The sequence below is a fragment of the Malaclemys terrapin genome, chromosome 8 (genome assembly GCF_027887155.1).
Source record: "Malaclemys terrapin pileata isolate rMalTer1 chromosome 8, rMalTer1.hap1, whole genome shotgun sequence".
NCBI lineage: Eukaryota > Metazoa > Chordata > Testudines > Emydidae > Malaclemys > Malaclemys terrapin.
This window is the reverse complement of record NC_071512.1, coordinates 100,504,479-100,525,568: the sequence shown is the minus strand read 5'-3', so window position 1 is coordinate 100,525,568 and position 21,090 is coordinate 100,504,479. Positions and strand designations below refer to the sequence as shown.

General features: G+C 39.2%; 1 protein-coding gene across 1 annotated transcript in view; it reads right to left on the bottom strand.

Annotated features, from left to right (window-relative positions):
* EPS15 (epidermal growth factor receptor pathway substrate 15) overlaps positions 1–21,090 on the bottom strand; it is a 114,196-nt gene that overhangs the window by 49,891 nt on the left and 43,215 nt on the right. The window contains exons 11-13 of the mRNA XM_054036805.1: positions 12,806–12,962; positions 4,962–5,047; positions 782–854 (exon numbers count right to left, since the gene is read on the bottom strand). Coding sequence (XP_053892780.1) covers positions 782–854; positions 4,962–5,047; positions 12,806–12,962 — 316 coding nt within the window. The remainder of the gene's footprint in view (positions 1–781; positions 855–4,961; positions 5,048–12,805; positions 12,963–21,090) is intronic.

Below are 21,090 nucleotides of genomic sequence, written 5' to 3'. Positions count from 1 at the left end.
CCCAGTCACAAGGAGTATAACATAAAATAGGTAAGCAAAAATTCATAAAACTGTTGTGAGGAAGACACGCCACATTTTACTTCAGTTCAGAAAATGTAAGAAAATTTCCATTATTTATTCTCTATCAAATGTAAACTAAGCTTTTACTGTCCATTGGTAATCCAAAAAGTATTTAGATAATCAGGAGTCATGTTGCAGTAAAATTCTGATTTTTAAATGCAGCAACTCAAGCTGCTTTTGTAACTTATCACTTAATTGAAAGATGCTTTGCAGCATTGAATACAGGGCTTGGCGGACTATAAGCACCTTAAACCCTGACATTTAACTGCCTAGATTAGGTCTTTATTCAAAGGAAACAGCAACAACATTTGAATATGTTGATCCTATGGAAAGATTATCATAATCCTTTTAAAGTAAAACTATTTAAAAAGATATTTAGACTTTAAAAAATTCACCATGGAGCAACAAATAATCTCCCAACTAGGGATTTACTGTGACTGTCATGTAGTGGTACCATATGGTACAAATCCATTTAATTTGACCAGTTTATTAGTCTTAATTTGCATGGCATTGAAATATCTTCACTGGTTTGTGAAATGCATATATTCATTCTCTCTCTCACACACATTTTTCTTTTTAAGGTAATCTATTTCTCAGCCAACACCAAGTAAACGGTACATGATTTGGTTTAAAGACTCAGTCATTATATTTCTATAAGAATGAACAAACACATGCACCAAAAATCAGAAGTGAAATATGAGAAATTCTACAGCCCATTTACCTGGACCTCGCTTGTCCTCAGTTTGATAGTATCTTCTTTCTCCTTCAGTTCCTGTTCCACATTATTCTTTTCCCTAGAAGACCAACAAAATATGCAAGAATACTTAAGAACATCAGTTACAGCAGGTACAGTTATCCAGCCCCCTAATCCTGTCTCTCTTTTTAAATACATAGTGAAACATTAAATAAAGAAAAAAAATTAGGGTGTCTCCGTTCCTTAAATTATTTACAAAGCAGATGATATTGCCCAGCATAAAAAAGCCTTCTCATTGAAGAGGAGTTAGGTGAAAAGAACAGCTCAAAAAGGGAAAGGGGGGAGAGAAAAATCAATGAAATACTGTCTTCAGTGATCTCACTGTTGCCATGGAGCAATTGTCTAATGAAGACTGCTGGGAAAAGTGGGAGGGATTGCATCAGCTTCCATATATTTAACCCTTGGAAACACAGGTAAAACAACTGGGAAACAATTCACAGTACCAGGGAACCAAGTCATTAGCTAGTAAGTTTAGCTGTACTCCAACAGTTTTTGGTACCATTTATAGAGAAGTTTAGAGACAAAGCAAAAATGCTAGTTTGACTTTAACCAGATAAACCCAGAGACCCCATATACAGATATGTGCTGTGTCACATCAAATCTGCTTCTATAGAAATATATTCAAGATTAAGTAACAATGATTACTGATGGCTGGATAATGATCACTGATAAATTCCCAGCTATCATTGATAATGATAGTAATAGAAAAAAACCCAAGTCAGACAAAAGATTTCCTTTTTAAACATATAAGCAAGTGTTTATTTCTGAGCAAGAAATGCTCCCTTTGTTTGTGGCTGTACAATGACATCCCAGGCTTAACAAAGCAGATTTTGTTAAAGTTGTGTACAAGTTGAGTTATTTCCTCAATAGATCAATTTATTTTTACTCTATGGATTTTTTCTTTTTACATTTGTTTATTCTAGAACACATATACAAACAGAAGAAAAACAGAAGCTTACCTTTCACTCCATCTCCCTACACTTATTTTTTAATCACAGAGACAACACTGGAGTAGACCTGCACAATTTTTATTTATTAGGGCTGTTAAGCGATTAAAAAATTAAGCACAATTAATCACACTGTTAAACAATAAACGTTTATTTAATTATAGATGTTTCCTACATTTTCAAATATATTGATTTCCATTACAACACAGAATACAAAGTGCACACTGCTCACTTTATATTTATTTTCATTACAAATATTTGCACTCTAAAGAACAAAAGAAATAGTATTTTTCAATTCACCTAAGTACTGTAGTGCAATCTTTTTATCATGAAAGTTGAACTTACAAATGTAGAATTATGTACAAAATAACTGCATTCAAAAATAAAACCATGTAAAACTTTACAGCCTACAAGTCTAATCAGTCCTACTTCTTGTTCAGCCAATAGCTCAGACAAACAAGTATGTTTACATTTGCAGAAGATAATGCAGCCTGCTTGTTGTTCACAATGTCATCTTAAAGTGAGAATAGGCGTTCACATGGCACTGTTATGACCGGCACTGAAAGATATTTATGTACAGAGGCGCTAAAGATTCATATGTCCCTTCATACTTCAACCAGCATTCCAGAGGACATGCGTCCATGCTCGATAACGATCCAAAGCACTGTGGACTGATGCATGTTCATTTTCATCATCTAAGGCCTGGTCTGCACTGGGGGGGGCGGATGGGGGGAAATCGATCTAAGTTACGCAAGTTCAGCTACATTAATAACGTAGCTGAAGTCAACGTACTTAGATCTACTCACCACGGTGTCTTCACTGCGGTGAGTTGACATCTGACGCTCCCCTCTCAACACAGCCTGCGCCTCTCGTTCCAGTGGAGTACCGGAGTCGAAGGGGGAGCGCTTGGTGGTCGATTTATCGCGTCTAGACTACAACTGGATTCATAGGCTCTAAAGTTTTACATTGTTTTGTTTTTGAGAGCAATTATGTAAAAAAAAAAAAAAAACCCTACATTTGTAAGTTGCACTTTCATGATGAAGAGATCGCACTACAGTACTTGTATGAGGTGAACTGAAAAATACTATTTTTTTATCATTTTTACAGTGCTACATTTGTCAAAATAAATGTACAGTGCTCACTTTATACTTTGTATTCTGTGTTGTAATTGAAATAGATATATTTGAAAATGTAGAAAAACATCAAAAATATTTAATAAATTTTAATTGGTATTCTATTGTTTAACAGAGCAATTAAAACTGCAATTAATTATGATTAATTTTTTTTGCATTGATTGCATGGGTTAACTGCGATTAATCAACAACCCTATTATTTATATTGGCAGCATCTAGAGCCGTGATACAAAGACTGTGGCTCTCAAGCTGAAAGTGGCTCCTGCAGCACATTATATCAAAATACTGTGTGATTTAATTATTAACCGGTCTAAATTATTAGACAATCAGGATGCTTTTACTATGTTATTAACCAATTGTAGTTGATAAAATAATAATACTTGGTCAGTCATTATGCTGAGAGAATTTATCTATTTCCCCTATCAGACTGTTTAAATATGAATATATAGTACTACAGTAAATGAAACCATGGATTCACACTACTGTGGCTCTTTGGGGTAATGCTGATTTGGCTCCTTAATCACAGAGGTCTCAGTGTCACTGGTCTAGAGACTTCAGTCAGGATCAGGAACTGATTCTACCATCTGAAGCACAAAACACATAAGACAGTCCCTGCCCCAAAGGAGCTAACATTCTAAACAGACAAAGAACGGCATGTGGGAAAGGAATAAAAATACAAGTGAAGTGTCCAGGATGATCTGGCATGGATTTTATTAGTTCATTTTTTTTATTAATTTGTTTACAATTAATTTTATTAACAGGCAAGGACTAGATGGTGAGTAAGCATGAGATGAAGGTGGAGAGAAGAAAGCAGCAGGAAAGTTTTCCCACACATGCGGATGGGGAGAAAAGGGAAGGCTTCTCGGGCAGCTACCCCTGCCCATGTTAAGAAGTGGTAATGGCTTGGCCTGTCACTATCCCAGTGCTCCTTCCAGATGTTTTAGATAAACTCATCTACCTCCGAGGTCAAGGAATGTTTTAATTAACAGCAACAGGTTGTCTCCAATCCCTCACTGGTGGTGGTCCCATTACTTCTCCCCCTCCTTTTTTAATTTCACAACCACGCTCCCTTTCCTGAATCCTCCCCTCTCCACTAACTAAGGGCAGGTCTACACTAACCCCCCAGTTCGAACTAAGGTACGCAACTTCAGCTACGTGAATAATGTAGCTGAAATTCGAAGTACCTTAGTTCGAACTTACCTCGGTCCAGACGCGGCAGGCAGGCTCCCCCGTGGACTTCGCTACTCCTCTCGCCGAGCTGGAGTACCGCAGTCGACGGCGAGCACTTCCGGGTTCGACTTATCTTGTCCAGACAAGACGCGATAAGTCGAACCCAGAAGTTCGATTTGCTTGCCGCCGAACTACCGGGTAAGTGTAGACCTACCCTTAGTCTGTATACTACCAACAAAATAAGCACTTACATTCTATTACACAAGTTCTCCAATCTTGGGGGTATGTACAAAGACTGCCTGGTGATTCTGCCCACCCTCTTTACTTCTACAATCTTTTCTTAAAATCTTGATAGAAACCCTTTATCATTACAACAACTGTTCCACACACACACACACACCCCTCTCTCCAAAGAATTCCACCTGCTTTTCTTCTGTGGTATTTATAATAAAACTTGTCAACTTAGAAATTCGGAGCTTGTCTACAGATTAAGTGTACAAACTTCATCTTAATAAAGGTGCATACGTACCCTGCTTTGTACTGAAAGGACAAGTATCAAGCATCATAAGACAATATGCCTGTGCTCAAGCCTCTACTACCCAACAGAAAGGAAAAGGAAGCTTATGTTTCCCCTTTCCACACACCAGTAGTATTTAAAATCGTATGTTGCACAAACGAATCTAATGCCTTTTAGACCCAGCAGTAAACCATGTCAATATGAGGTCAGCACTTCAACGAAGAGCTACCATAGTAAATCTAACAGACGAAATAGCATATGCCAATAGTTTACTCAATTACAATTAGGGTTTAAAAATATAAAATTCTGTTAAAAAAATACTAAAGAAACCATTTGTGAGTAACTAAGATATAAGATTGATGTAATTCTCCTTTACCTACCTCTGCAGATCAACTATCTCATTGTTTAAAGTATCAAGCTCTTTAATTGCAGAAAAATCTGCCACCGCAGTCAGTCCTAGAGAGCTCTGTAAAATAGAAAATAAATACCTTAATTTAATTTATAGAATATAAATTAGACTGACTTAGTATTGAGCTCTAGTGAACAAATAAAATGTAAACTTAATTCTAAGCCTATTCTTATAGAACTGCCCGACTCCACCGCCACTACAGTGAAACTTTTGTGAAAACCATCAGAACTTTCAACTTGCTATAACAAAGTTTGGCTGAAATAAAGATTTAGTGGGTGACCAAGATGCTTAATATTACCACTGTATTGGCAATGGAACAGACCTGGAGAAAATGCTTCTCAGTCTTAAGCAACTACCAGTAAATTTTGGAGCAACAATGACAGGCTCAGGAAAAAGCGGTGTCCACTCCTGTTTGTGCAAGGAGGAGGAGATGGTGGTGATGTCAAGGGGACCCATCAGTCTAACCAAAGGTACTATCATGATAATTAAGTAAAAGATCTGATTGATGTCTCCGAATTACAAATTAACACAACCAAGCCAATACAAAAATTAGCAACTCTTTCTAATATATAAAGGCTTAAAGATCAAAGGCTTTAAAAAAAACCCTATAAAACACTACATTATTCACAAAATATGACTACTGTCCAACTATATTATCTGCCATAATTACGAACACTTGTTTCTCCTGCAAAAGTTTGTTATTGCATGAACTCTTCCAGAGACACTCAGAACCCTGATCTTAAGCCTTGACATGCAAAAACCTTCACATATACTTTACTTTTAAAAAGCTATTTGATAATTAACACTGAGCTAGTTTTCTATTCATGATTTTAATTTTGCTATTAATTTAAAAAGATATTTCCTGCTCACCTTTAAGGTTTGCAGAAGGCTATTGCTTGGAGGATTATTGAATTTGTATAATAACTTGTATATACAGGGGGACACAGAAAAAAATTATCTGAACTAAAGGTGTGAATTTAATGCAGTTTAACCAATTCACTTTAAGCCCTTGTGTAAACATACTTATTCAGAATTACAATATTTTTAAATCAGGCTAATCTTAACTCACTTTGAAAGTAAATTAAAATGAAGTGGATTAAGGCCCCTTTAATTATGAATAATTATCTCCACACATGGGCTTAATGCAGTTTAAAAAAATCCACTTTAAATTCACACCTTCAGTTAATTCAGATTTTTCTGAGGCTCCCCATACAGACAAGCCCAAAAGCATGATGCTTTGAGGTGGACAGCAAGGCCATCCCACACACTTACCCTGAAGTGGTGTTGGGGCTGGCTCCTGACTCTGATAATTGTGATCTGGCACATGTGATCTCAGTGCCACTCAGCTTTGCCCTGCCAACCTCTGTCATCATGGATGGGCAGCTGGACCAAATCTGAGTGAGTGCTGTTGCCCCCAGGGCCTCCTCTCTGCACCAGGCCAGGAGAAGAGTATGTTTGCTTAGGCCAGGACCCAGTGATGCGTTAATCCACCTAGAACCTCCCTGCAACGCTGAACTAGAGAGACTAAAGAATGCAGCCATGCTTTATCAAATATTATATTAATTCTAGGGTACCCTATTTGCATATGGAGGTTTCCTATAAATCGCACTTGCTTCCTTAAACAGGATTTGGATTATCTCCTTCCTCATCCCAAGAATAAAATTTTCTGCCCAAGAACAGATACAAACAAAGCTGTGAAGTGTAACTACATAAGTGTCATTTTTAAGTGCAGTCTCACCTAACACAAGTAATAGGGCAACTTTTAGCTTTGAAGTTTTAGGACTCAATATTTTAGAGCCGGAAAGAATAAAGTGATGGTCACTTTAACATTACATAAAGTCTTGAAGAACAGTAACTTGAAAGAGCAATCATATGCAGGAAAAAAGTGTATGTATGTATGTATGTATGTATGTAGGTATATTATATTATGCCCTTAGCATAAAATTGGAACCATATATTAGCTAAATATATTTTGTACCAAAAAAAGAAAACTGCATGAAATTGTGAATTGTAACATATGGCAATTAGAATGCGTGCTCTTGCGTGTATGTTTTTTTTTTTAAATTGAGAAAATAAGAGCTTGCGTTTAATCTCAGTTCTATTCTGAAAAGGGACTCAACACAGCATTGTGGTGTTCCTTGTTCATTGTGTTCCAGTGACTCCGGATCAAACATGCTAAACTTACAAGAAAAGTGTTTTTTTTCTAAATGCACAACCTCTGGTAGTGCCATCCTCCCTACCCCCATCTTCTCATGCATCACCAGTTATAGAAATTCCCTTTTTAAAGTTTATTTTTATTTTTTGCATATAAAATATTAACGTAACGTCATGAAATGAAACAAAACATACATAAATACATGCACAAGTTGGAAATACCATATAAATAACATTCAATGTACATTGTTTGTTATGCCTGGAAAAAAACACAACAAACCAACCAACAAAACCTGAACCTGTAGGGGACATGTAGGGCCGTTATACAGATTCTGCAGGCTAAATTATACCCAGTTTTAAACCAGTAACTGAAGTGTAACCCAGCTTGACTTTCAATTCCCAAATGGAGCTGTATGGCCTGGCAGCTAGAAAAGCAAACCTCTTTTTACTTCTAAATTGCACATATTTGGTATGGGAGCGAGTGAAAGACAAATTCCATACAGCTTCAAGGCCATTGTTACAGTAACTGCGCACTCTTTTTGTAATGCTTATAAATTTGGAGATTACAGAATAGAGGACAAAGTATTAGGTAGAGTCAGGCAGGGTACAATGGTGTTGTTGTCCAGGTTTGGCCACACAAATGTGGCAATTCACTTCAAACCTGACATGAACATAAGAACGGCCATACTGGGTCAGACCAAAGGTTCAGCTAGCCCAGTATCCTGTCTTCCAAGAGTGGCCAATGCCAGGTGCCCGAGGGAAATGAACAGAACAGGTAATCAAGTGAGCCATCCCCTGTCGCCCATACTCAGCTTCTGGCAAGCAAAGGCTAGAGACACCAGCCCTGCCAATCCTGTCTAATAGCCATTAATGGACCTATCCTCCAGGAATTTATATAGTTCTTTAACCCTGTTAAGAGTCTTGGCCTTCACAACATCCTCTGGGCAAAGAGTTCCACAGGTTAACTGTGCATCGTGTGAAGAAATACTTCCTTTTGTTTGTTTTAAACCTGCTGCCTATTAATTTCATTTGGTGACCCCTACTTCTGGTGTTATGAAAAGAAGTAAACAACACTACCTTATTTACTTTCTCCACACCAGTCATGATTTTATAGAGCTCAATCATATCCCACCTTAGTCACCTCTTCTCCAAGCTGAAAAGTCCCAATGTTATTAATCTCTCCTCATACAGAAGCTGTTCCATACCCCTCATCATTTTTGTTGCCCTTTTCTGAACTTTTTCCAATTCCAATATATCTTTTTTTGAGATGGGGCGACCACCTCTGCACACAGTATTCAAGATGTGGACTTAGCATGGATTTATGTAGAGGCAATATGATATTTTCTGTCTTATTATCTACCCCTTTCTTAATGATTCCCAACATTGTTTGCTTTTTTGACTGCCGCTGCACATTGAGTGGATGTTTTCACAGAACTATCCACCACTCCAAGATCTCTCTCGAGTGGTAACAGCTAATTTAGACCCCATCATTTGATATGTATAGTTGGGATTATGTTTTCCAGTGCATTACTTTGCATTTATCCACATTGAATTTCATCTGCCATTTTGTTGCCCAGTCACCCAGTTTTGAGAGATCCCTTTGTAGCCTGCCTGGGACTTAACTATCTTGAGTAGTTTTGTATCATCTGCGAATTTTGCCACCTCACTGTTTACCCCTTTTGTTTCCTATCTTTTACCCAGTTACCAATCCACAAGAGGACCTTCCCTCTTACCCCATGACACCTTACTTTGTTTAAGAGCCTTTGATGAGGAACCTTATCAAAGGCTTTCTGGAAATGTAAGTACACTATATCCCCTGGATCCCCCTTGTCCATGTGCTTGTTGACCCCCTCAAAGAATCCTAGCAGATTGATGAAGCATGATTTCCCTTCACAAAAAACATGTTGACGCTTTTCCAAAAAACTCCCCTAAAGGGGGGAAGGATAGCATAGTGGTTTGAGCATTGGCCTGCTAAACCCAGGGTTGTGAGTTCAATCCTTCAGAGAGCCATTTAGGGATCTGCAGCAAAAATCTGTCAGGGGATTGGCCCTGCTTTGAGCAGGGGGGTGGACTAGATGACTTCCTGAGGTCCCTTCCAGCCTTTATATTCTATGATTAAATTATGTTCATCTATGTGTCTGAAAATTTTGTTCTTTACTATAGTTTCAACCAGTTTGCCCGGTACAGAAGTCAGGCTAACTGGACTGTCATTGCCGGAATCACCTCTGGAGCCCCTTTTTAAAAATTAACAAATTTATTAGAGCATAAGCTTTCGTGGACTACAGCCCACTTCTTTGGATGCAGTGGGCTGTAGTCCACGAAAGCTTATGCTCCAATAAATTTGTTAGTCTCTAAGGTGCCACAAGTACTCCTGTTCTTTTTGCGGATACAGACTAACACGGCTGCTACTCTGAAACCTGTTTTTAAAAATTGGCTCACATTAGCCAAGGGACATGCAAGATCCCTGCAGCTCTAAGACTAGTGCCTCTCAAATCCAGACTTGGAGTCATAATCAAAACGCACAATTGTTTTTCACCGATCAGGATTCCCAGTGAACTAGGGTTTCTGATGGCATTTGCACTCATCCGAAAACTGAAATGAATACTTGAAAAAACAGTTCTTTCGGGCTGTAGAGCAGCGCACTGGTAGCCATGTAAGTCTGCTGTAAATTAGGTCAGCCCCAGGGATCCACCCACACAGAACTCATGGCAGGATCAGAGCTTTACTTGCCTTTTCTCCACAGGGGCAATCAATTCAAAAGCCCTTTCATTATCTGACCTCTTTAGAGGTTTGAAGATGTTTAGGGGCCTGGATCCACCCTGCTAAAAGACCATTGAGGTTTTTTAGAAACAGCTGAGATAATGTTGGATCATGAGAGGCACTAGTCTCCCCCCAACATAGAGTATCCCATCAAGTCTCTTCTTGAGGTCACCTCTAAGAACAAAATCCTCCTCTAATATTAAGAATTGGCTAATTGACAGATCTCAAAAAGTTGTTTTCAGTGGGGAACCATCACAAAGTAGGGGTGACTTTAGTGAGGTTCTGCAGGGATTGGTACTATGCCAAATACTATTCAATATTTTCATCTATGATCTAGAAGTAAATATAAAATCACTGCTGATTAAATTTAAGGATGAGACAGAGTGGTGGAGTGATATATAATGACAAGGACAGGGCAGTCACATACAGCAATCTGGATCACATGGTAAATTGGACACATTCACAATGCATTTTAATGCAGCCAAATGCACAGTTATACCTCTTGGAACAAGGAATGTAGGCCATACCTACACAACAGGAGACTGTATCATGGGAAAAGATTTGGGGGCATAGCGTTCAAACAATTCAACAGGAGCTCTCAATGAGATACTGTTGCAAAAATAGCTAATGAGGTTCTTGGATATATAAACAGTGGGGTAAGTGAGGTGATTTTACTTCTGCATACAGCATTGGTGAGACCAATACCAGAATACTTCATCTAGTTCTGCTGCCTATATCTTAAAAAGGATGTTGAAAAATTGGAAAGATTGCAGAAAATTAATTAACCTATTACATCACCTACTCTCTTCCCCCAAGAAACCAATTATATTAATTCTTGCTGACAGTCACATTAGTAAAGATAGAACTCTACCAGGAAAATGATTTCTTGTCAACCCATTCCTTTCCTCCACCCCAACAGTGAGTCATGCTATACAATTACACCTGTTGACACTTTTTGCTACTAGAATGTCATCACATTGGCAAAGGGAATCAAAAGAATAATGGTGCAGCTGAACAGTTCTCACTCTGCACAAGCCACAATACGTGATGCCACTTCAGTGGCTGTCAGCAGCACTTGTGCCCCTCCCCACCTTGATTTTTAGCCATCCCATATAAATCCCAAGTAGGGACATGTAGTTGACTACACTGGATATTTTATTGCATAAAAGAGCAGCTCTTTTGAGAAGAGCTGCATGTTCAGTCAGTTGAACAGATTAATAAGTGTTCATCAATTCCCTTGTAATGTTCAAAAGTATGGGAGGGATTTACAGAACCAGCTGAAACCCATATCCTTCCCTTGTTTAAAATCTCAGTTGATCTCAGTATTTTAGGAATGCTAAGAAGATATCATGTGATGCACTAAAAAAAGTAGCAAGCAATACTGATCTCAACTACTGTACAAATCAAAGTCTGGACATTAAAAGTTTCACAACACCTTCTGTAACAGCATGTATCGCTCTGTATCGCTCCAGTGATAGTGCCAATTATCAGTTTGGGGGTATTTACACTTTGTCTTAGCATTTTCTCTGCAGTTTCAATGGGATAAAACATGTCACTTTCTATTCGGAACATCAGCAGCACACAAAAATCACAACAGCTACCAACATTTGCCCTCCCCGAGATGGCTGAATTTCTCTGATAGCTGGAACAATCTTTATTGATAAACAGAGTAAACTCATACTTTTTAATGTCATTTTAAGTTTGCAAAGCAACACGGGACCTTTACAGATGAACGGCTAGTTAAAACAGCAATAATTTCAGATTTCAGCATAACTCAATATCTACCTAATACTATGCTATTTCAAAGACTATTGAAGAGACATTTAGAAATGTTCATTATCAAGCCAACAGATATTATATATTAGAAAAAGCAAAGATCCTCTAACCTTGAGAAAGCAGAGTTAAGAAACGGACAGAATAATAAAGATGTAAAGCAGAGTGGTGCAGAATGGAAAAAATAGTCCAAACTGGAAAAGACAGAAAAGAAAGCAAAACACACAAAAAAGATTAGTAAAGGCACAAATAAAGCAGGTTTTTTTTTTTGTTTTTTTTTTTGTTTTTTTAAACTGAATGTAAAAAAAATTAGGTACCAATTGCAAAGAACTCAAAAGTCATGCAAAAATTCAAGTTTATCGTTTTTCAGGTGAGACTCTCATTCTGTTTATTATGAAGATAGCACAGCTGCGTCAATGTTTAGCACAACCAAGAGAAAATGTTAGTAATGACAGCTATTACAATGCATCATACACAGATAAGATTTTGTTGTGACTTCTGTTTGACTGTTGCGCTAATAAATAAAACTTTAAGCAATTAAAAGCCACTGAGTCAATACAGCAATGGATTGTTTAATGGCCAAAGGGGTATGAGGACATTTGAAATGTTATTATGAATACAAATGGATCGTTAAAAAATTTAAAACATGCTCTTTTAAATAATTAACCACAGAGCTGCAAAAGAGTTTAATTTATTTTAGCAGTGACTGACTTCTTGAAAGAGGGAAATGTGAAAATTCCACTTTTAAAAACTCTGTCTTGATATTAAGGAAAAGAATAATTTGTGCATATAGTATTTCAGGTCCACAATGAAGTTAATCCTTGGATACTCAGGAATATGTTTATTCTTTCGACAAGCTGATTTCATGGTTCCTCGACAGCAAGGTGGCTGGTGTAGCAAATAAGTTTATTAAGAAAGCATTTATGCAGACATTATATCTATGGATGTAAACTGACAAAAAACAGTACATCTGCTCATGGAAGTTAATCTTGTTTTTTCTTGATAGCACAACCATGTCTTGGCATAGATTTTAAAAATTGGATTTAATTTTTTTATTTAATAGCACTTGAATTCAGAGTTTGTTTAGTATGTTTGAGGTTTCTACTTCAAAGCCAGACACATCCTTACCTTCTGTAGGCTGGCCCTATCTGATGGAGGGATCATTTCTGCAGTCAGAACTTGAGGAGGATCAATGCCCTTTGTTAACTTCTGATTAATTAAATGGAAAGCCAAGGCAAACTGTTCTTTTGAAAGCTTTCCACAGTCCTGTGTGTCACAGAGGCCCCTGTACACAAAAACACAGACACACAGGGTAACTGATTAGGTGCAACACCTCATTTCTACAAGTACAATATTGTTTAGGAGTGCGTGCACAGGCAGTGGAAAATGATGACAGCAACTAGCAATTACATACTGTTTTACATCTTCAAATCACCTTACAAACAGCAATGAATCCTCAACACTGAGGAAATTGCATATCATTCTCCTCTCTTGCCCCTCTCCTCCACTCTCTCCGTCACCCCCCTTTATTTTGAATACATGTATAGGAGAACTTCTGGATCTCCCAAGGAGCAGACTGGGGTTTCAAACTGGATTCCCCAGAAATTAATGTCCTGGAATGGGCTTATCCAGGATGGGAGGTCCCATGGTTCTACAGCTCTCTAGTACAAGGGGTCCACACATGCTCACTTCTCCTAGGTGTCCAATGTGAGATATCATGAAAGAATCCCTGATTTCTACTATATGGTGGCAGCAGTGAGGACCACATGCTCCAGATTCTGCAATGTTCATATTGTGTCCAAAGCCTTTCATTCGTAGCCCAAGTGGCAGAAGTGGCTGAGCATCAGTTAGGAGCACATGGCTGCTCATGCAGCCTCAATGGACTAAGAGACAGTTTTTTGGTTTTTATTTGGCACACTGCTCTTTGGACGTTGCTGCCCTTTGGACAAAAGGCTGAAGGATACATACCATTAGAATTGATCCTATCTGCCTCTAGAGAACTCTTTTCTGCCCAGAGAAAGGGCAACAGAGGACATTTATCCAAATTGGGTTGCTAAGAGTGTGTGTGCATTGTGCTCACTCAAGTGGCCTAAGATCCCTGTCAAGCTGCTTAATAAGGGAGGTGGAGCAGGAGAGAGAGACTTTTTCCCTGTTTTATTCCAGTTTTGCTCTCTTCTTGACCAGTTGCAGGGTCACCAGCAAGCTGCAACACCTCAGGAAGAAGAGCTGAGAGGAAAAAAGCTTGAGACACAAATGCAGCCCTGGGACACAACTGAAATGTTGAGTTATTGAACCTAAGTTGATAGAAATCTGAAATAAAGTTTTGGAATTCTCTTCAGAAGAACTCTGCAACCGTGAGGTCTAGCTAAGCCTCCCTGTCACTGTAGCGACAGAACAAATCTGGGGAGAATTATAGCAGGCAGGACATTCCACGGATTCCGGTAATCAGGGCCGGCTCCAGGCACCAGCTTGGCAAGCAGGTGCTTGGAGCGGCCACTTGGGAGAGGGGCGGCACCTCCAGCTATTCGGCGGCGATTCGGTGGACGGTCCCTCACTCCCGCTGGGAGCGAAGGACCTTCCGCCGAATTGCCGCTGCACATCGCGATCGCGGCTTTTTTTTTTTTTTTTTTTTTTTTTGGGGGGGGGGGGGGGGGGCTGCTTGGGGCGGCCAAAACCCTGGAGCCAGCCCTGCCAGTAATACGACTGGTCTGGTTCTGTCCAAGACCCACTGTGATGGATATGGGGAACTTAGCCCTGAGAAATGAAGTGATTTGCAAAGATGCTAAGCACCTGAAGCCCCATTTCACTTCAGAGGATTTACCAGTACTCAGAAGCTGGAAAACCAGCCATAATTAACTTTCTCAAGGCCAAACAACTAACTCGTGACAGAGCCTGGTTAAGAAAGCAGCTCCTAGACCTATCCTCAACGTACTAGATGATGCCTCAGATATGACCTATCCTCAACGTACTAGACTGAAACACATTATCTAATTTACCTAGTACTTACAAGAATTCTACTACAAAAAGGCACTAGGTGAAGTGAAAGTCTTAAGTCCTAAGAGTTTAAATGTAAACAAATTAATGTAAATGTATGCATTACAAAAGTAAATATTGGAGGATATTCTATTTCCCAGTCTAACATTTAGTAGACAAGTCTCCATATCATAAAGATCAGTTCTGGCAAATTCAAAATTGATAAAAGAATTTTTTTCATACAATTCATAATTAAACTGTGAAACTTATTGCCATAGGAAGTCACTGAGGCCAAGAGCTTAGCAAGATTCAAAATAGGAAAATGTATCCATGTTTATCTGAAAAATTTCCTTTCTTCAAGTTGTAACAGATCTGTAGACCTTATAAAGGGTACTTCAGCGTGTTTTCAAGTTGGGAACAGAACCAGACCTCTCCATCACTGGCAGCAGGGGAATGCCATGCCTCATCAAGTTCCCTCCAGTTGACAACAACTTCCACAGTGAGGATAATCCAAATCTACTTTCCTAAATTACACAATGCATTAAATATAATTGGAGGAAAAAGCACCACAATTTCTCATACTGCTGAGCACAGTAAATTCCACTTAACAACTAACCCAAATCCTGGGATGCCAATTTCCATCTCTATTCTGAATGATGTTTGTCTCTAAGGTGGACCAGATCTGTGGATCTTATTACTTGAATAAAGGAAATTCAGGAAAGGACAAATAAGCTTTCCTATTCTTCTTCATGCTAAGGCCCACGGATCCATTACCATGGATTTTCATAGCAGTGTGCCTGCAGGGTAAGAAGGGTAAATACAGATATCCAAAACAAAAGCAGATGATTAAATATCCTCTCCTAGATAAAGGCATGGAGAAAACTTCTGGCAAAAAAAGGAAGTGGCATTAGTTAAAATTAGATGAGCAGTTTGCAGAATTTGGTGACGTAATGGCTGTCTAACAGATCTCAATACAGGAGACAGGACTACTGTGCCCTGAGATTGTCAACTGCTCCTAAAGACTGGACTTTAATGCTGAACTATAGGAGAAACATTTCTTTAACTTACTTAGAGAAAGAATGTTATGACATTGTGAGGACTACTCAATTAAAAGTACAGTTCTGGATCTTAAGTAAAGCTCCCAACTTCAGATAAAAAGCCTCAGCCAACTGGAGATAGAGTAGGCCTCCTAATAGCTACTAACGAGTAGAGATGTAAAAAAATCACACCTCCTGCCAGGGTTCCATCTGAGTAGTGCTGTAAGGAGCATAATAAGGTTCCAAGGTAGTGGTCTCTGATCTTGCAGCGTTAGAGTAAGGATGATGCCCTAATGAAGTATTTAATGCTGGGATTTGTACAGAACTTTTTTTGAATATGAGGAGATCATTATACTACAGAGACTTTGACCTTCCTTGAACACTCACAATGAAGGGGGAAATCAAAGCTATTTTTAAACTGGTTTAACATGATAGTTAAACTATGGACTTTGCACCAGCAAGTATAAGAAGTTCCATCTGTTGACTTTTCACTGGGGCTCACAAGAGCAATGACGACTTCATCCAAGTATTCATTTTAAACATGTCTGGCCCTGGATGGAGGACCAATCTGTGAGACAGACAGCCTCCTCAGCCAGAAAGGCAGAAACAGGAATGAGAGAGCAGCAGTGATATCTTTTGTATTATCCTGGGGCACAGCTGAAAAAATGGGAAGACAGAGAGGAACCATGTCCACCTTTGCAAGAGGTCATTCACTACCTCATACCCCAGCTCCTGACACAGATGTGCCACAGGGCACTTTATTTACTTTTTTCAGATGCAAAGAGATCAATCATCAGCCCTCCAAACTGACTTACTCGTTGTAAGATATTTCCGGATGCAGCAACCACACTGCTAATCCAACTTCTGCCATGTAAGTCTTGGTATTCATCTCCCTCAATGGGCTGTGCACATGGAGACAGGAAACTCTGCTCCACACAGGGCAGGAGAATTTCTTTGGGGTCTGGGATGATCGTGTTCTTCCCAGTTACTAAGAAAACCCTATTAAACACATTCACTGTCACCACTAGAACAGGTCTGTCATCCATTGAAGGAACAGTGCCCCAAGACTCAATGAAACATGGTTCCAGCTGGTGGGTACTGTGCTCTCTCTTTCTGGTACACATTTCCTGAACTGAATTGAAAGATCCCATTTTAAAAAAATAAAGAAAGAATCTGATTCTTTGCATTCACCAGTTGAGGGAGCAGAGAATACACCACTTGAGCTAGAGTTCTGCCAACACATGAGATAAGGTGAAATATGGAGTGGATACCAGGTTTTACTGGGTAGGTATCATATGAACTTGATCACTGAAGCATAGCTGTGTTTAAGATGAGGATTCACAATAGGTTCCAAAAAAATTGGATTTTTGTTTCTGTGACAACTTGTTTTCCTCGTTTATGGCATCTTCATCTTCTGTTAACAGTCTTCTAAAATAAGACCTTGTACATCATAGTCCTTGTCCTCAGCCCAGGCCTATGATGACTTTCCTGGTACCATGTCTGCCCTGAACCCAACATACTCCAGCAACCACATCATTGCATGCTTGCTTCAGCTTTCTCTCTGTACAGAAATCAGATTTAAAAAAAAAAAGTAGTCCAAACAGCAACCAGTGAATTTCCTTCTCCACAAAAGCCAATATATTATTGCTACCACAATCCTGGAGAGGATCCCTGGGAGCATGTATAAAGATTACAGCTGTCAAGTGATTAAAAAATTAGTCATGATTAATCACATAATCACACAAACAATACTAGAATACCATTTATTTAAATATTTTTGGATATTTTCCACATTTTCAAATATATTGATTTCAATTACCACGCAGAATATAAAGGGTACAGTGCTCACTTTATATTTTGTTATTACAAATATTTGCAACATCAAAAACAAAAGAAATAGGGTTTTTCAATTCATCTAATACAAGTCCTGCAGTGCAATTCCTAGATCATGAAAGTTGAACTTACAAATGTAGAATGTATAAAAAAACCCTGCATTCAAAAATAAAAACCAATGTAAAACTTTAGAGCCTACAAATCCACTCAGTCCTACTGCTTGTTCAGCCAATCATGCAGACAAACAAGTCTGTTTACATTTGCAGAAGATAATGCTGCTTGCTTCTTGTTTACAATGTCACCTGAAAGTGAGAACAGGCATTCGCATGGCACAGATGTAGCTGGCATTACAAGATATTTACATGCCAGATGTGGCAAAGAGTCATATGTCCCTTCATTCTTCAACTACCATTCCAGAGGACATGCGTCCATGCTGATGACAGGTGCTGCTCGACAACAATCCAAAGCAGTGTGGACCAACGCATGTTCAAATTTCATCATCTGAGTCAGATGGCATCACCAGAAAGTTGATTTTTTTTTTTTTTTTTTTTTTTGGTGGTTTGGGTTCTATAGTTTCCGCATCAGAGTGTTGCTCTTTTAAGACTTCTGAAAGCATGCTCCACACCTTGTCCCTCTCAGATTTTGGAAGGCACTTCAGATTCTTAAACCGTGGGTCGAGTGCTGTAGCTATGTTTAGAAAATTCACATTGGTACCTTCTTTGCATTTTGTTAAATTTGCAGTGAAAGTGTTCTTAAAATTAACAACATGTGCTGAGTCATCATCCGAGACTGCTATATCATGAAATATATGGCAGAATGCGGGTAAAACAGAACAGGAGACATACAATTCTTCCCCAAGGAGTTCGGTCACAAATCTAATTAACACATTTTTTTTTTTAAAACGAGCATCATCAGCATGGAAGCATATCCTCTGGAATGGTTACCAAAGCATGAAAAGGCATATGAATCTTTAGCGCATCTAGCACGTAAATATCTTGCAATGCCAGCTACAACAGTGCCATGCAAACACCTGTTCTCACTTTCAGGTGACATTGTAAATAAGTAGTGGGCGGCATTACATCCAGTAAATGTAAAACGTATTTCTCTTAGCAATAGGCTGAACAAGTAGTAGGACTGAGTGGACTCGTAGGCTCTAAAGTTTTACATTGTTTTATTTTTAAGTGCAGTTATGTAACAAAAAAATCTACATTTCTAAGTTATACTACAGTACTTGTATAAGGTGAATGAAAAAAAACTTATTTTTACAGTGCAAATATTTGTAATCAAATATAATGTAAAGTGAGCACTATACACTTTGTATTCTGTGTTGTAAATGAAAGCGATATATTTGAAAATGTAGAAAAATATCCAAAATATTCAATGCATTTCAATTGGTTTTCTATTGTTTAACAGTGCAATTAAAACTGATTAACTCAAAAAAAATCAATCATGATTAATCACGTGAGTTAACTGAGATTAATCGACAGCCATAATAAAGATCAAATGGTAATCAAAGCAGGGAAACGAAAAATGCTGCCCTCCTTCTGCAAAACTTACGAATTGCCCAAGGATGGATACATGGGAATGCTTTAAAGACAGCCATCATTAGGAAAGATAGATGCATCAGAGGGTATCTGTTCTGCTTGTCCCTGATTCACTGAGGTTAGAAATAGGATGGAATGGGTTGCAATGCTCCAATATGAAGTACACCTCTACCCCGATATAACGCTGTCCTCGGGATTCACCGCATTATAGGTGAAACCGCGTTATATTGAACTTGCTTTGATCCGCCAGAGTGCGCAGCCCCGGCCCCCCGGAGCACTGCTTTACCGCATTATATCCGAATTCGTGTTATATCGGGGTAGAGGTGTAGATGGATAATTTCATTCAGGTTGTGACTTTTCCATGGGTTGGTGAGATGGAGAATAGGACAAAGCTGTTCCTAAAATCCTTGCACAGTTCCATCAGGCACGCCTCTCCACAATATCCAATTATCTCATTTGATCAAAACGATATGTAACCCTTTTGCTACCAAAATGAAAGAGCCTAACACTAATCAGGGGTCTAATTCCAAACAGGGCTGGGAGACCTGCAGATAGCTCAGGGGCAACAGAGGGCAGTTACAGACCCTGAACATGTTCTAGCTACCACTTGCAAAGAGGTATTTTCTCCTGTTACAATTCACAGATAGCTTCAACTTGCCGTATGACATGTATTTCCTCCTATAATGTCTGCCAGGAGTCAATATTGCAAGCTGCCTTTTACGACTACTCTGAACAGCCTCAGTTTTCCATAAAGTCTCCCACTGTATCATTAAAATAGCTAGGAACTTTGGGATCAGACATTCAGACAATAGCCCCATATTCCTGCATAAAACAGATTTGAAACCCACTTTTTTCCCTTTCCTATCCAGATAAAAGCTGCTGGGCCATATGGTTTTTAGGTTGAGAGGGAACATACCTGCAACACTGTCCACCTGTGTTAGCACTGATTGTGAAAGAATTCTGAGGCACTGAAATATGAACGGTCATCTGGCACTCCTATGTGTCAGCCACCTGTAAGTTTTCATGACCAAACGAGGGGGCTGAGAATATACCTGCCTGGTATCTGGGTATATACCTACCTGGCTACCTTTGGTGGGCCTATGCAATGAAGAGGCCACTCTTCCAGTTCACTCTCTCTCTGAGGTAGAAACACCTAGTCTGTAACCACCAGAGAAGCGACTGAAGTGAGGTTTTCCATCTGGCATGCTGCCCTTCTGTCTTCAGTCCGTTCACAGAGATGGACTGCTTGCCCCAGAGCTAGTTCTTTTCCAATCCTACCTGCCTCCTTTCTTGCCAGGGGAGGGGCTAAGGTGACCCACACCTGGCTTGGGCTGCATCATGCTTAGTTGAACTAGCCCTCCAATCCTGCCTGTTTCCTTTCCTGCCTGGGGAAGAATAGTTTAGAATACCCCACCCAGACTGGGCTGTGAGGAGAAAACTATGTTCTGACCACAGAGCTGGTCAAGCCCCCCCAGCTAGACACTATTTGTGGAGGAGGATGAAAGCAATAAACAGACCCTTCCTTTTGCCTCTGGCTTTTCTCAGTGCTCGCTTACTCTCTCTCCATCCCTCCCTGAAGCCTACAGGAGCACCAAATTCTGCATACACCTCAGAAGGGGAAACAGAGCTGAGGAGACAATCTCCCCAAAAATCAAATGCAGCCTTGGGACATGGCTAGAAATCACAGACAAATAAATTATTGAACCAACTTGCTAGTCTAAATATTCGAAATAAAGTTTGGAATTGCCCTCAGAAAACCTCTGCAGCAGAGAAGTCTGGTTCAGCCAGCCTGGCTGCCACTGTACAGGAATAGAAAACTGGAGAGAACTTTAGGAGATGGGGTATTCACTGCTGCCAGTGACAAGTGAGGTTTTGCCGCCAAGTTGCAAGAGGGTTAAAGTACCTATTGTAACAGTTCTGTGGACCATATCATGTAGAAGACAGGCTGGACATTTAACAGATATCAAAAATACCCAGAATTATCATAATTATAACAGAACTGATAAAACCTAAGCAGAGAGGCCAA